At 44.3% G+C, this 18,055-nt stretch overlaps 1 protein-coding gene across 1 annotated transcript in view; it reads right to left on the bottom strand.

Moving 5' to 3' along the window:
- Window positions 1-8,544: 8,544 nt before the first annotated feature.
- The window catches only part of LOC123191496 (histone-lysine N-methyltransferase family member SUVH9-like), a 30,972-nt gene continuing 21,461 nt past the window's right edge, over window positions 8,545-18,055 (bottom strand). The window contains exon 2 of the mRNA XM_044604209.1: window positions 8,545-9,474. Within this exon, the coding sequence (XP_044460144.1) occupies window positions 8,545-9,474 (930 nt within the window). The remainder of the gene's footprint in view (window positions 9,475-18,055) is intronic.

Here is an 18,055-nt window from a genome sequence, read left to right as displayed (position 1 = left end):
ACATGGCCACGTACATAAAATTTGTTATCAAGCGGGAAATATCAGACGGTCTTTGTAAGATTGGCTGATGCTATGGTCACATGTGTTGGACCCAAATCAGCTCGAAAAAAATGACCCAAATCAGGGAATCAATCTATATTTGACATGAATCGTTGTACCTAGATCTTATTGCTTCTGTAAAGAAATATAAAAGCATTTAGATCACTACTTTATATGTTATAGCAGCTCTATTTAATAATACTCCCTCTGTCTCAAAATAAGTGTCTCAACTTTATGCTAATTTTAAGACACTTATTTTGGGACGGAGGGAGTATATTGGTATGCATATATAAAGTTATAGTTGAATGTGTGTGCTATACCGAGAAAGATTTTCTCCTCGCTTTATATATAAAGAAAACTATAAATTACAACCGGCCATACAACAAGAAACGAAAAATGAATCAACGAGATACACAACTCCACGGAACAACGACGACCTCAGATCATGTCATCAACGACTCCGACAAGGGAGCTATTCACCGCCGGACGAAAGCCACACTCTCCCTCCCAAGGTCAAACTTGTTGTCCCGTCGCTGCCTCCGAAGAGGGCACCCCTGCCCTCTCGTCCTGGATCGAAGGACGCCGTCCTGTCGGCAGGCAGAGCAACTCACCCCCGAGCATGAATGGACAGGGCAACCAGTTGCCGAGGATAGGACAACAGTCGTGGCGAGCTCACCCCTAAAGGAAACTCATACATCTCCACCGTCTCCGGCCAAGACCCAAACACCCACCGCAGCTGTCGAGCATGGACACTATTGAAGACCAGCAGACCACCACCGCACTGAGCGCTGACCACGAAGAGCTTCCAAGCTGGCACCTTCAAGAAGAAAGCAACGCCGATGTGCCGCCGTAGCCCAATCCGGAGATTTTGGGCTTTTGCCTGCGGCCAAGAGGCGGAGGGTCGGGTGTAGGTCTCGATGTTGCCCACAAGAAGGAAAACAGCGCCATGGGCGTCACCAACATCGTGGCCGGCCTCATTGGTCAAGGGTTTCCCCCGACATAGAGCCTGCACCCAACGCCCCTTCGACCTGCAGAATCTACAACCGGAGTAATAAATTACCGATATAGAGATAAAACTCCTCAATGGAACTTGCAAGTCAACAATTAAAAGTGTGAAATTTATACATACTTCTGTATATAAAATCAGCTTATGCGCGGATACATAGCCTGTGAGTAGACACTCTAGAATACTAGCTATTGCTTAATACTTACAAAGAAATGTATCATCTTGAATTATCTGGAATATAATTACTATTGGTCATTCCACATGTTTATTAACGTCATCCATTGAAGCATATCACCGAGAGTGAAAGTTAACCGTCTGTTATTGCTATCTCCCGTTGGGTATTTTCCAAATAACCGAGAGTCACATATGTACCATCGGCCATTTGCACTAATAGGTGAGAGTTTTATTTTTCACCTTCGGCTATTAAATTTCACCGTCCGGCATTACATGTAATCCCCGAGGGTGTAGCAAAAACCGTTGGACATTATAATGAACCGCCGGGCATTTAATTGGATATCCGAGAGTTGGATTTTTACCGTCAGGCAATCTAGTATACCGTCGGCTATTGGTAGTAATACTTGTGAGTTGGCAATAACGGTCGGCCATTGGAACTACCGTCGGCTATTACTCTAATAACCGACGGCCCATCGGCTATTATATTTCACCGTCGGAAATATGGGGATTTCTAGTAGTGCATATTGGACAGGTGCTCACAGTCTTTGGGCCTGTCTTGCCTCTGGACATGTTGTGGCAGCACTCGTTTCAGAAGATGATGCCCTCGCTCTGCTTTTCTGAAATCCCAAAGCTCATGTTCATGTCTGGATTTGGGTCTCTTCTGCTCTCTAGCAAGTCTTGGGATGTTTCCTTTAATGGATATGATCTAAGCTTTGTTCGGCCACCTATGCCTGCCTCTTCAAGTTTCAGTACTCGCCTGCTTTCTCCAGCAAAAAGGCCCATTGCTCGGGCCCTTTGTTTTGATGATATTTTTGAACCTGTAACTGAGTCTTTTGAGTTCATTGCTGCACCAAGGGTCACTCTGAAACGTGAACGCAAGAAGAAATATGCAGCTTTGGTTGAGACTGAGGTCCGTCGCAGTGCACGTCTCAGTGCCTTACGGGATGGATACTGTTTGCCAAGCAGTGGCAGTAAATCTACTGGTTTGAACAGGTCTCCGCACACCCTGAAGAAACGCAAGACCAAGTCAGCTAGGGCTGATGAGGATGCTTATGTGCCTCCACCAACTGCCATTGTTGACCTTCAACGCATTGGGGCTTGCCTGCGCATTGCTCCAGAGAAGATCACTGCGGATAAGGTTGTCGCTAATCCGGCTCAATCTACCAGCAGCAACAGTTCTGATGATTGAGTGCATATGTCTGCTTTCTGGTCCATGGCGTGCCACTTTAAACATCATCTATCTTTATTTATGTCTTTGTGTTTCGAACTCTGTCATTTTGCTTTGCTTAGCCAGACTATGTGGATCATTGTGTGGTCTACTTTTGCTGCATCGTCTTTTGGTTTGTAATGAATCAGACTGGGCTTAATGAATGGAAGGTACTATGTTGGAATGTGCATGATCTTATTTCTGAAGCACGGCAGCTTGCTGTCAAATAGAAAATTGATGAAAGTGGTTGTTCAGTGGTTTGTCTACAAGAAACTAAGTGCATGCATATTGATCATAGGTTCATTAGAAAGTTCTGTCCTCGACACTTTGACAATTTTGCATATGTGCCTTCGGTCGATGCATCAGCTGGTATGGTTGTTATTTGGAATTCTTCTTTTTTGAGGGCAAATTAATTGAGGCCAAACATTTTGGCATTATTGTGGAGTTTCTTTCCAAACCATTGTTGAGGAAATCGTTAACTGGTAGCTGCTCGGTTGTCTGGCGAGTAGGGGATTAATAAGCTAATCGGCCATTTAATCAATTAATCGGATGATTTATCGGTTTATCGGCTACTCGGTGACGCTATGAGTAGGGATTAATCGACAAGTTAACTGGTTAATCAGACGAATTCTTGAACAGGGTTCCAAACATACATCTGAAGTTTGGAAACTAGTGACCGTTTATGTCCCTTGTCAGAGTCCTGCACGTGATGAGTTTGTGCAGTGGTTATATAATCTGGACATTAATTGTGATGACAAATGGCTTCTTTTGGGAGATTTTAACTTTATGAGGTCACTTGAAAACCGTAACTTGCCTGGTGGTAATGTCAGTGACATTTTTTTGTTCAATGAAATCATAGGTCACTTGGGTCTTATTGAGCTGCCAATTAAGGGAAGGCAATTCACTTGGTCTAATATGCAGTCTGAGCCCCTTCTTGAACAAATTGACTGGTTCTTCACCTCGGTTGCTTGGACCTCCGATCATCCAAACACTTTGATTTTGCCTCTTGCGTGATCGACATCATATCATGTCCCTTGTGTTGTCAAAATTGCCACGGCCATCCCCAAGGCTAGAGTTTTTCGCTTTGAAAATTACTGGGTTGACTTACCTGGCTTTCATGAGTGTGTTGCACAGGTTTGGGACAGCACGGCGCGTAAACCTACAACTGCTGTAGCGATATCTGCTAAGTTCCAAGCGCTCAGACATGCATTAAAACAATGGCATTTAAAGCTCTCCACAGTTAAGGCGCTAATCTCTGATTGTAATAAAGTTATTTTGTACTTTGATGAGCTGGAGGAGATCCAGCCATTAAGTTGGCCTGAATTCAATTTTAGACGAATAGTTAAGTTGCATCTGCAAGATATTTTACACTGGCAATATGTTTATTAGAAACAACGCCGCACGATCCGAAACATTAAGGTTGGGGAAGAAAATTCTAAATTTTTCCACGCTATGGCCACCGAAAGATATCGAAGGAATACGATTTCTTCAATCAAGAATTCGGCGGGTGAGGTGGTCTCTGATCACCAAATGTTGGCGGGCATGTTTTGGTCTGATTTCAATCAACGCATGGGCCATGCAAAAGGAATACAAATGGGTTTTGATCTGCCCAATTTAATTCAGAGAGTTGACGGTCTGTAAGATCTGTCTTTGTCGTTCACGGATTCTGAGGTTGATGCTGTAATTAAGAACATGCCATGCGACCGTGCTCCGGGCCCGGATGGCTTTACTGGTCTGTTCTTAAAGAGGTGCTGGTCTATTCTCAAGGAGGATTTTATGCAACTTGTCAATGAATTTTATGAGGGGAGGTGTAATTTGGAATGTCTCAACAATTCCTTAATCACCTTGGTCCCCAAGAAGCTAAGTCCAGAAGTGGTTGGTGATTTCAGGCCGATCTCCTTGACAAACACGTGTTTAAAGTTCCTGACTAAGCTGCTAGCCAATCGCCTACAAAAAGTGATTCTGAGATGCATACACCGCAACCAATACGGTTTTCTTCGTTGCCGATCTATACAAGACTGTCTAGCCTGGTGTTTCGAATATATTCATCAATGCAAAGCATCTAAACGACCCATCCTCCTCCTCAAGCTTGATTTCACTAAGGCCTTTGATACACTTGAGCATGAGGCCATCCTCCGAATCCTACAATGCAAGGGTTTTGATGCTCGTTGGAATGGCTGGATTAATAGCATTTTGTCCACAGGTTCTTCTTCTGTCCTCTTAAATGGTGTGCCGGGTAATCATTTTGTTTGCAGATCGGGTGTACGCCAAGGAGACCCGCTATGTCCGCTATTATTTGTCATTGCGGTGGATTTGCTTCAGTCTGTAGTCAATGAGATGTGCTCAAGAGGCATTCTCACTTTACCAATCCCAACAAACTCCAATGACTACCCGATCGTACAATATGCCGGTGACACACTTATTGTTTTGCCTGCGATTGATGACCAGCTGATCGCTTTTAAGGAGATGCTCACTACCTTTGCAACATCAACTGGTTTACACATCAACTTCAGTAAGTCATCTCTTATTCCAATCAATATGACTGATGTAGAGGGCGCTCGGGTCGCCAACCTACTAGGCTGTGATGTAGGATCTATGCTTTTCACATACCAAGGGCTACCTATGGGCACTTCTAGACCCACGATCTATGATTTGCTGACACTTGTGGATCGTATTGAGCGAAGGCTGTCTGCTTCCTCGTGTTTGCTAAATCAAGGCAGTCGGCTGCAACTGCTACAGTTAGTACTTTGTTCAATGCCAATCTACTTCTTGTGCACATTATCTCTCCCTAAGGGCATCTTGCAACAGATTGAGAGAATCATGCGTCAATGTCTGTGGAGATGCAACACAGATAATCCTCAACAATCCTTAGCTGCTTGGGATCGGGTCTGTAGACCTAAGAAGTGTGGTGGTTTGGGTGTGCTAAATTTGGGTCTCCAAAACGAAGCCTTGTTACTCAAGCATCTTTTCAAGTTTTTTAACAGAATGGACGTGCCTTGGGTCACATTAATTTGGGATACTTATTATGCTGCTTCGCCGCCACAGGTTACACAGAGTTGTGGCTCTTTTTGGTGGAGGGATGTCATGAGATTGTACACCAACTTCCGCAAGTTAGCCGTCCCACAAGTGCATGCTGGCAACACGGTGGTATTCTGGCTTGATCGATGGCAGCTGGGAAATAATGCGGTCCTTTTGTGCGAGAAATTCCCTAGGCTCCATTCTTTTGTCATTAATGACACAATCACTGTCAGAGAGTTTTTGGAGCTTCCAGAGATCTCGGAGCACTTTCATCTGCCTCTATCGCAAGAGGCATATACTGAACTAACTCAACTCCAAGACTTGCTCACTTGAGTCAACTTGAATGAGGAGGGTAAGGACATATGGAAGTGGCCTTCCAAATCTCGGGAGTTCAAATCAAAGATATATTATGAGTCTTGCTTCTCACATTTGGTGGTCGATCCCATCTTCAAATGGATTTGGAAGTGTGCCTGCACGCTAAAGTTTAAAGTGTTTGGATGGCTTCTTTTAATGGACCGTTTAAACACTAGCGATATGATGCAACGCAGGAACTGGATCATCCAGGATGATACGTATGTTCTTTGCCTCTCTGCTACACATGAGGATCGTGCACACCTTTTCTTTGCCTGCAACTTCATCCAGAGGGTTTGGAATTACCTTGGGATTTCTTGGAATGCTCAACGCAACCAGAATACATATGAAATGGCTCTTGGTGCTAGGAGGGACTTTGGTTATCCTTTCTTCACTGAGGTGGTTTTTACTGCTACTTGGAACATCTGGATTCAAAGGAATGGGAAAATCTTTAGAAATGAGAGACCTACCTTCATTTCTTGGAGGAGGAACTTCATACATGATATTTCCTTATTAGCTCATAGAATCAAATGTAAATATAGGGATAGTCTAGTTTCCTGGATAGCCTCTCTCTCATAGATCTCTTGTAAGTATTACTTTCTTTGCTTCTAGTTTCTCTGTAATTATGTAGAACTTTTTTTATCTAATAAAACACTGTGAGGCTGTTGCCTTGCAGTACATAGTCAAAAAAATGGGATGCCGACTCCTTATTTTTTTTCGTAAGACCAAGGTACGCGCCATATATATATATATATATATATATATATATATATATATATAACATTGTTCCTGGCCAGCAGTAGATCTTCCTTGACCGTTGGTAGCACTGGGTACCAACAATGTTTCGAGTGACAACACACGCTGCTTCTTGCTGGGTCCGTAACAATGTACCACTTTCATGAAACCACATTCTACCAACCCTGCGTAACAATGTTTTCCCTTTGTTGTGGAACAATGTTTCCCGTGGTGCGAGGGTAGGCTCGCTAACAATGCTTTTTGCACTGCGTCCGTAACAATGTTAGCAACGATGGCCCACGACGCACGGAAAACATTGTTGCTGGTCCTGCACGAACAAAGGAACATTGTTACGGTTCCAGCGCAACAACAGAAACATTGTTATGGAGGGTCGGTGGAAATGTTTTCAGTTTGTGGGCGTGCAAAGGGTGCACAGTCAGTAACGATGCTGTTCCCGCCCGTAACAATGTTATAAATGACAGCAAACACAGCTTCTTTGCGCTGTGTCACTTGGATGAAGGCAACGCTGATGACCAAAACATTGTTGCCACTCCCCCGTATTGTGATGATCCATCGATCTTGCCATGCACGTGATGTCGTGTGATCAGACCACGATGGGTGCTTCAGAAAACATCCACACAATATTTTGTATAGAAGCTTTTCTGTCATCAACATCCGTCAACAAGGGAACATCACGGTTTATATTGGAAGATGGCAGTCACACCATCATCACCAACTCGGTTTTTTATAAGAGTAGAGAAATTTGAACTAAAACCATGACGAGTAATTTGGAATGGAGGGAGTATATGATACTTTCCATTGTAACAAGATCATGACACTATCCACTATGGAGGTAGTAACATTATGAGTAGCGAAATAAAGCACCGATCATCAGTAACATTGTTCCTGGCCTGTGGATCTTCCTTAAAAGAGCTTATAAGATTTATAAACAAAAGTATATGATTTGCAACGTAACTCACAAATGGTACCTAATCCAAATGTTCCCTTGTTGACGCTGGTCCCGGTTCTGGCTCTGGTCCGTAACATTGTTTTACGACCAGGACTACGTAAATAAGCTGGGTCATAACAATGTTTTCCGTTCGCAGGGCATGGTCGGTAATTATGGTTTCCTTCTACTAGGCCAGATGGGTTCATAACAATGTTTCCCTTGTAGACGCAACTCACAAATGGTAAACTCTTCAGCGGATTTAAAGCCTTTCATAAGAAATTATTTAAGTTTATGAATATATTATTGTTTCATGATGTCATGCAGAACGAGCTCCCAGTAAAGAAGTTTTTAATGAATAAGGCCTTGATAAGTATTCAATGGATACTTGTTCATTGATACCAATTCCGAGCTAAACCCAATAAACATCGGGGGAGTATGCCGATACGGGGGAGCAATTCCTTAGTTCAGTCATAATAAGTCTTTGTAGATATTTCAAATGGACTACACCATATGGATGTATATAGACATATTTTAGAGTGTAGATCCACTCATTTTGCTCCGTATGTAGTCCCTTGTTGGAATCTCTAAAAAGACTTGTATTTGGGAACCAGGGAGTATATCCTGCCTGGTGGCTGTTTATCCTTTTCGGAAATGAATTTGGGGAAACCCTTAATTCAGAAATATCTAATAATATATGTGAGTATTTGTCGCTCAAAACTAAAACCACTACAAGTATCATGGAACGTAGGGAGTATATGCTCTCTAATTCATGATGATGAATTGGAGAGCATATACTCAGGCACTCTATTAGCAAGACATCCCTTTTCTCCACAGCAAAAGGAAGTAGTGGGGTGAATGAAAATTTTCCCTTCGATATTGGATTCCTCCGCTGCAACCAACGGGCCATTGTAAACGAGACAGCAAAATGAACCAAGAATTGTTCATCCCATAGTAGGTAGCAGGACTTGTAGCTTTGAGAATACACCTCACGTAGAAATGGTGCTAACAGTAAGATCCTCCACTGCAACCGATGAGCCAGCCAGTCGGACATCTCAATGAACCCTGTCATGAACAAATTTGCTGATCTATGCCATAATCGATGCTCAGCTCCCGCATAGGTGGGATGACATCCATGGCAAACACCATCAGGTGAGTGCATGACTGATTTTCCCCTGCACGGATAACAAACTGGACAAAGGCATTGGGGATGCAACTGTGGCTAATGTAGCTGGCAAAATTCCTCCGGCGAGACACATCGAGTATATAGCCTGGCTCTTGGAAATGGGGGAACTGAGGCAGAAGAACTGATTCACACACAGTATCGGGAAGCACAGCTTGGGGAACTTCGATGTGGACGTACTCCTTGTCTTCTAGAAGTGCATCAGAGGCATATCCCCACTCTCTCCACTTCTTGGGAAACCTCTTTGGATCAATGACGCAGCCCTCATCCATGGTGACATCGCCAGTGACCACGTCTCCGCTGTACTCGCATACAAAAGCGCCTGGCTGTATCAAGTCCAGTGTCCTGACACCCCAATCCGTCTGCATGGACCTGAACACCTCCAGCCGGTGCTCCATCCCAACTTGGGTCGACCTGTTGAAGCAGCTCCTCGTGGTGCAACCACAAAGAGCACCACACTCATACACTACTGGTCTTCCCCTGATGAGGGTGCCATCCTCATTGTACACCGCACCTCCACCATTCTTCCTCAAGCAGCTGTAGTCCGACCCACACACCACACAACGGCAGCCCTGATACAGCTTTACCGGTGGAGGCACGAGGGACAATGGAAATTTTGGGTGGGCAATGTAGTCGAAGTCAAGGAGAGACCTGTCTTCATCCACGTCATTGAAAATGGGGACAGAGAACACCTCGTTGCCCTTTGAAAGGTCCGGCGAGATGTAGCCGTGCGGGAGGACTTGGTTGACGATCTTGTCTTTCATGTCCTTGGCCAAACACCAGCTCATGCTGCCGAGCTGCTCCTGGCCAGCATTCTATACAAAATCTTTTGTGGATGTTTTCTAAAGATCACGACGAACTGGGAGTTGTAGATTGGAAGTTCGTCCGTTCAGATCTTCCACACCCTAACTTGGCAGATGCCTTAGCAGCGGCGGGGCCTTCTTTGTTCCCTCGCGGTCGGGAACCATGCTGTTCCTTTAGCTGGGCCATGGATGGTGACAACAGGATCCCTAACAATGTCTTTCGGGTAGCCGACGGTGGACGCAGCAAACTCCAATTCGGGAATCATAACTTTGTTTAGAAGGTCCGGTTCTGCCTTCACAGCCTACGCTTAAATACATCCCAAACCCGTAACATTGTTCCTGGCGAGTGTATCTTCCTTAATAAAAGAGCTTATAAGACTTATATAAACAAAACTATATGGTTAGAAAACGTAACTCACAAATAGAACGTAATCCAAATGTTCCCTTGTTTTACGACCAGGCTTATGTAAATATGCTGGGTCCATAACAATGTTTCTGTAACAATGTTAGGGCAGTAACAATGTTTGATATCCGCAATGCAAGGTCGGTAACAATGTTTTGCATAACAATGTTCCCCGGATGGCGCATGGTTGGGAACCACGCTGTTCCTTTAGCCGGGCCATGGATGGTGACAACAGGATCCCTAACAATGTCTTTCGGGTAGCTGACGGTGGACGCGGCAAACTCCAATTCGGGAATCATAACTTTGTTTAGAAGGTCCAGTTCTGCCTTCACAGCCTACTCTTGAATACATCCGAAACCCATAACATTGTTCCTGGCGAGTGTATCTTCCTTAATAGAAGAGCTTATAAGACAAAACTATATGATTTGAGAACGTAACTGACAAATAGTACGTAATTCAAATGTTCCCGTGTTGATGCTTGTCCCGGTTCTGCCTCTGGTGCGTTACATTGTTTTACGATCAGGCTTATGTAAATATGCTGGGTCCATAACAATGTTTCCGTAACAATGTTAGGTCGGTAACAATGTCTGATATCCGAAATGCAAGGTCGGTAACAATGTTTTGCATAACAATGTTCCCCTGATGACGCACGGTCGGGAACCACGGTTCTTTATGTCTCGACCATTTCGAGACTCCTCGTCATGTCCGTGATCATATCAGGCACTCCGAACTACCTTCGGTACATCAAAACACAACGTCTCGACCATTTCGAGACTCCCCATCATGTCCGTGATCATATCTGGCACTCCGAACTACCTTCGGTACATCAAAACACAAAAACTCATAATACCGATCGTCACCGAACTTTAAGCGTGTGGACCCTACGGGTTTGAGAACTATGTAGACATGACCGAGACACATCTCCGGTCAATAACCAATAGCGGAACCTGGATTTTCATATTGGCTCCCACATATTCTACGAAGATCTTTATCGGTCAACCCGCATAACAGCATACATTGTTCCCTTTGTCATCGGTATGTTACTTGCCCAAGATTCGATCGTCGGTATCTCAATACCTAGTTCAATCTCCTTACCGGTAAATCTCTTTACTCGTTCTGTAATGCATCATCCCACAACTAACTCATTAGTTACAATGCCTACAAGACTTATAGTGATGTGCATTACCGAGAGGGCCCAGAGATACCTCTCCGACAATCGGAGTGACAAATCCTAATCATGAAATACGCCAACTCAACAAGTACCTTCAGAGACACCTGTAGAGCACCTTTATAATCACCCAGTTACGTTGTGACGTTTGGTAGCACAAAAAGTGTTCCTCCGGTAAACGGGAGTTGCATAATCTCATAGTCATAGGAACATGTATAAGGCATGAAGAAAGCAATAGCAACGTACTAAACGATCAAGTGCTAAGCTAACGGAATGGGTCAAGTCAATCACATCATTCTCCTAATGATGTGATCCCGTTAATCAAATGACAACTCATGTCTATGGCTAGGAAACATAACCATCTTTGATTAACGAGCTAGTCAATTAGAGGCATACTAGTGACACTCTGTTTGTCTATGTATTCACACATGTATTATGTTTCCGGTTAATACAATTCTAGCATGAATAATAAACATTTATCATGATATAAGGAAATAAATAATAACTTTATTATTGCCTCTAGGGCATATTTCTTTCAGTCTCCCACTTGCACTAGAGTCAATAATCTGGATTACACAGTAATGATTCTAACACCCATGGAGCCTTGGTGCTGATCATGTTTTGCTCGTGGAAGAGGCTAAGTCAATGGGTCTGCAACATTCAGATCCATATGTATCTTGCAAATCTCTATGTCTCCCACCCAGACTTGATCCCGGATGGAGTTGAAGCGTCTCTTGATGTGCTTGGTTCTCTTGTGAAATCTGGATTCTTTTGCCAAGGCAATTGCACCAGTATTGTTACAAAAGATTTTCATTGGAACCGATGCACTAGGTATGACACCTAGATCGGATATGAACTCCTTCATCCAGACTCCTTCATTTGCTGCTTCCGAAGTAGCAATGTACTCCGCTTCACATGTAGATCCCGCCACGACGCTCTGTTTAGAACTGCTCCAACTGACAACTCCACCATTTAATATAAACACGTATCCGGTTTGCGATTTAGAATCGTCTGAATCAGTGTCAAAGCTTGCATCAACGTAACCATTTATGATGAGCTCTTTGTCACCTCCATAAACGAGAAACATATCCTTAGTCCTTTTCAGGTACTTCAGGATGTTCTTGACCGCTGCCCAGTGGTCTACTCTTGGATTACTTTGGTACCTCCCTGCAAAACTAATAGCAAGGAACCCCCCAGGGAGAAATAATGGGACTTATGGGCCTTAGTGGAGAGAGAGAGAGAGGGCTGGCCTAGGGCAGGCCACGCACCCCTCCCCCTCTGGTCCAAATTGGACTAGGAGAGAGGGGGACTTTCCTTCTCCCTCTCCCCCTTCCTTTCCCCTCCTAGTACGAGTAGGAATGAGGGGAGTCCTACTCCTACTAGGAGGAGGACTCCTCCTCCTGGCGCGCCATAGAGGGCCGGCCGACCTCCTCCTTGCTCCTTTATATACGGGGGCAGGGGGACACCTCTAGACACACAAGTTGACCAGTTGATCTATTCCAGCCGTGTGCGGTGCCCCCTCCACCATATTCCACCTTGGTTATATCGTAGCGGTGCCTAGGCGAAGCCCTGCGTCGCTAGCAACATACTCACCGTCATCACGCTGTCGTGCTGACGAAACTCTCCTGTGAAGCTTTGCTAGATCGGAGCTCGCGGGACGTCATCGAGTTGAACGTGTGCAGAACTCGGAGGTGCCGTGCGTTCGGTACTTGGATCGGTTGGATCATGAAGACGTACGACTACATCAACCGTGTTGTGCTAATGCTTTTGAATTCGGTCTAGGAGGGTACGTGGACACACTCTCCCCTCTCATTTCTATGCATCACCATGATCCTGTGTGTGCGTAGGAATTTTTTTGAAATTACTATGTTCCCCAACAAAAACTTGCTATCGGTCTAGTAAAGTAGTCAATTGCTTAGGGACAATTTCGCAACTCCTACCACCACTTTTCCACAGAATCTATACTAACTTTATTACTTCTTTACCTAAAACAGCCACTAGTTTTTATTTACATGCTCTTTATATTCTTGCAAACCTATCCCGTTACACCTACAAAGTACTTCTAGTTTTATACTTGTTCTAGGTAAAGCGAACGTCAAGCATGCGTAGAGTTGTATTGGTGGTCGATAAAACTTGAGGGAATATTTGTTCTACCTTTAGCTCCTCGTTGGGTTCGACACTCTTACTTATCGAAAGAGGCTACAATTGATCCCCTATACTTGTGGGTTATCAAGACCTTTTCCTGGCGCTGTTGCCGGGGAGTTATAGCGTGGGGTGAATATTCTCGTGTGTGCTTGTTTGTTTTATCACTAAGTAGTTTTTATTTCGTGCTCTTATTTTCTATGTTTAGTTATGGGTAGGAAACACAAAATACCAAAAAATAGTGGTACCTACTAAACCAATGGTTGAAGAACCACTCAAAATCTATCACACTACTGAAGCTTTTTACTTGGATCATCTTCGATCCCTATGTGCTTGGGCTGAAACCCCAAAGCTTAGTTGAGGGCAAATATTTAGATGAGCATGCTTGTTATGTGCGACACCGCATATCTGAAAATGGGAAACTTTTACTGGATCAAATTCATCGTTTGCAATGCTATGCTTGTAATTTATGTGAAATATATGATTGTACTTGTTGTTCTGAAGACCCTAAGAAACACCTTCCTTACCAATGTGAGTTTAGTGATAATGGAATCATATCTTCGTATACTAAGGGTGTTTATAATTACTATGATGTTCAAAAAATTGAAGAATTTGTTGCTTTTAGGGGTACTTGCGAAATTGCTTCTTTTATTGAAGAGTGTGATACTACTCTCTACAAATCTGAAAATTTGGCCATACTTAAATATTGCTATGATAATTATGCTTCTAATCCTTATATTAAACCATATACTGAGGAATCCTCCGCTGTCCAAGAAGAGGCTAAAATTTTGCAGGATTCTATGGAAGAAGAAATTAATGACATTGTGAGCTCATTGGATGAAAAAGATGAGGAGGAGAGCGAAGAACAAAAGGAGGAAGAGCGGATTGATCACCCGTTCCCACCATCAAATTAGAGTAACTCTTTATCCCATACATTGTTTAATTTCCCTTCGAATTTACCGAAGGACGAATGCTATGATGATCGTTATGATCCCGTTGATTCTTTTGAACCCTTTTTGATGGTGCTTGCTATGATTGTGGCCAAGATGCCAATATGAATTATGCTTATGGAGATGAACTTGCTATAGTTCCTTATGTTAAACATGAAATTGTTGCTATTGCACCCACGCATGATAGTCCTATTATCTTTTTGAATTCTCCCGACTACACTATATCGGAGAAGTTTGCCCTTATTAAGGATTATATCAATGGGTTGCGTTTCACTACTACACATGATGATTTTGATAGATATAATATGCATGTGCTTGCTGCTCCTACTTGCAATTATTATGAGATAGGAACTACATCTCCGCCTCTCCATGTTTCCAATATGATAAAATTGCAAGAAACTTTTTATACTATGCATTGGCCTTTACTATGTGTGCATGAATTGTTCTTCTATGACATGCTGATGCATAGGAAGAGAGTTAGACTTCGTTGTTGCATGATATATGTTACTTTGTGCTCACTACTAAATCACAAATCATAGTTAATTAAAATTTGTTTTGATATTCCTTGGGTTCAGGGTGGATCCATTACTTGAGCACTATATGCCTAGCTTAATGGATTTAAAGAAAGCGTTGCCAGGGAGACAACCCAGAAGTTTTAGAGAGTCGTTTATTTCTATTGTGTGCTTTTATAAAGTTTAAAAACAAAAAAGAGGGGAACCTAAAACTTTTTCAAAAAGAAAAGCGAAAGTAAGAAAGACGAGCATTGTTAAAGTGGGAGCTAGCCTTGAACTTTGTTCATGCCCATGGAAACTTTGTGACCCTTGATTACAGAAACTTTTCAACAAAAATAATTATCCCCTTGTACAATTCCATTGTATTATAAAATTAATGTGCCAATATTTGCCTTTAGTTACATTGCTTGTTGGTTTGTGCGGTGCAAAACAGAAACTTTGGCTGTAGTGCGCGATTTTACATTTTTTACTGGAACGTCAAACGGTTCTGAAACTTTTTTGCACTGTCTTTATATACAAATTGTTAATTGTTTCTAAATTTTTCAGAATTTTTGGAGTAACAGAAGTATGGTGAATGTTCAAATTACTACAGACTGTCCTGTTTAAGATAGATTCTGTTTTTGATGCATTGTTTGCTTGTTTTGATGAAACTATTGATTTATATCAATGGATTAAGCCATGTAAAAGTTATATTACAGTATATACAGTTCAAAAACAAAATATTAGTTGGTTTGCAATAGTACTTATAGTAATGATTTGCTTTATTATACTAACGGATCTTACCGAGCTTTCTGTTGAGTTTTGTGTGGATGAAGTGATCAAAGATCGAGGAGGTCTCAATATAAGGAGAAGGAGGAGAGGCAAGAGCTCAAGCTTGGGGATGCCCAAGGCACCCCAAGTAAATATTCAAGGATACTCAACCGTCTAAGCTTGGGGATGCCCCGGAAGGCATCCCATCTTGCTTCAACAAGTATCGGTATGTTTTCAGTTTCGTTTTGTTCATGTGATATGTGCAAATCTTGGAGCGTATTTTGCATTTAGTGTTCACTTTTCTTTGATGCACCATGCTGGTATGAGATAGTCCATGGTTGATTTATAGAATGCTCTTTGCACTTCACTTATATCTTTTGAGTATGGCTTTATAGAATGCTTCATGTGCTTCGCTTATATCATTTGAAGTTTGGATTGCCTATTTCCCTTCACATAGAAAACCGCCATTTAAAGTCCCGTAGCATGCACGTATGGTAACCGTTGTGTAACAAATTTGAAGCATGATGTGTTTCTTTGATTGTCTTCCTTATGAGTGGCGGTAGGGGACAAGCGATGGTATTTTCCTAACAATCTATCCCCCTAGGAGCATGCGCGTAGTGCTTGGTTTTGATGACTTGTAGATTTTTGCAATAAGTATGTGAGTTCTTTATGACTAACACTACAAAAAAAGACACATCCGTGACATTTTGGGCCGAACGGATTTTTTCTGTCATACCTATGACACTTCTATGACGATAATTGTGACAAAACCCGGTATCATCATAGATGTGGTGGGGTCCTACTTTTATGACAAAAAATCATGACACAAAATGGGCTTTTCCTCCTGGGCGGGCCAGAGACGCAGCTACATGACATTCTTTGGGCAGTCCATGACGGAAAAAACTATGGTTGAAGCCAGGGCACGAAAAATATCGGGGAGTCCCCGGTTACGGTGGGTGGTCGGGGGCCGAGCGATGCGCGTTTCTCTCGTACGTATGCATGTGTGTGCGAGGCGTTGGGCTCTAACTGAACCCAAGCGATTGCACTGCAGGCTACGCATTACTGAACCCGAGCGATCGATCGATGGCTGTTAACTAAACCCGATCGAGCAATTCCTTCACTATTGCTGCTAACTGAAGCCGATCGATGCTGCCTCTAGATGAATAGTGAGTGTTGGGGGGGGTGGATGAACAGTTCCCGGTGGGGGTGGATGAACAGGACCCCGTGGTGTTGCCTCTAGATGAACAGTACCCCGATCGATCGAGCCGGTTGGGGCTGGATGAACAGGACCCCATGGAGGGCAGGATGAACAAGACCACCCCGTGGAGGGTAGGATGAATAGTAGACAGTGGAGGGCAGGATGAACAGTAGCCCGTGGAGGGGTGGTTGAACAGGAGCCTGTGGAGAGCGCTGGTTGAACAGTAGCCAGTGGAGTAGCGCGCGGTGGAGGCTGGATGAACATGAGCCCATGGATGAACAGTCGCAGGTGGAGGCCGGAGGAGGTCAACGGTGGATGAACAGTAGCTCGTGGAGGCTGGAGGGGGTCGACGGTGGAGATGAACAGTATCCCGTGGAGTCCCGTTTTGTGGTACGCCACACCCCTCCTGATGAACATGACCCCCGTTTCGACCGTAACGCTGCAACACAAGTCCGTTTCCTCCGTTTTGCGGTATGCCACACCCCTCCCGATCAACAGGACCCCCATTTCGACCGTAGGAGGTCCGTTTCCTCCATTTTGCGGTACGCCAGACCCCTCCCGATGAACAGGATCCCGTTTCGAACATGGCCAGTCGAACACAAGGCCGTTTACTCCGTCCTGCGGTACGCCAGGCCTCGTTTCCATCGGTTATTCCGTCCAAGCCCTCCCGATGAACACGACGACGCATTCCGTTTCGACCCAGCCGGTTGGCTCCCCATGAACACGACGATGACGCTGTTTCTTCATTCCGACCCAGCCATGTACACGAGCCCTGGTCGTTCGTATGCGCGAGTAGGCGTTCGAGACCCTGCCCGTATGTATGTACGTGGCCGTATTTTCTTTCTTGCACACTGGCCGCTGTACGTACGTGTACATGCTACATGCGCACCTCTACTACGACACGTGCACGCCTGTACATCGACCAGTATGTACGTACACGTTCGCGACTAGAATGACAACGCTACATACGCTTCGACCAGGTAGGTCCCGACTGTCAGGCATTTCCTTGCGTGCGAAGATGTAGCTGGTGGGTCCCAGCAGTCACGAGGGCGAATCTTTTTTTGCCCGGACGCACTTCCTTGTGTGCGAAGATGTAGTTGGTGGGTCCCAGCAGTCAGGGGGAAACGTTTTTTCGCGAAATACGGTGGCCCATCCGATGGGGCCCCGTTGTCAGCTGGAGGAATAATTATTTTGCGCGTAATAAGGAGGCACTTCCTTGCTGCCGTCATAGACCCAGCTGCCAGCCTCTCCACGTGCAGTCCACGTCCGATGGAAGCTGTTCCTTGACCACATTGACCACGCTGCGCCGAGAGCACCAGGGCGGTGGACGACGACGAGGCCTAGGAAGGAGACGACACGGAGCCGGGGAAGACGTGGCAGTGGAAGCCCGCACGGAGAGGAGTATGAGGGTTCACTGGTTCGGCTGCGGTGTGAGGCTGCCGTCGCCACAGGGCCTGGCTAGCGGTTGGA

The sequence above is a fragment of the Triticum aestivum genome, chromosome 2A, assembly GCF_018294505.1.
Source record: "Triticum aestivum cultivar Chinese Spring chromosome 2A, IWGSC CS RefSeq v2.1, whole genome shotgun sequence".
NCBI classification, from domain to species: Eukaryota; Viridiplantae; Streptophyta; class Magnoliopsida; order Poales; family Poaceae; genus Triticum; species Triticum aestivum.
Note: the sequence above shows the minus strand (reverse complement) of the source record. Positions and strands in the feature narration are given on the sequence as shown.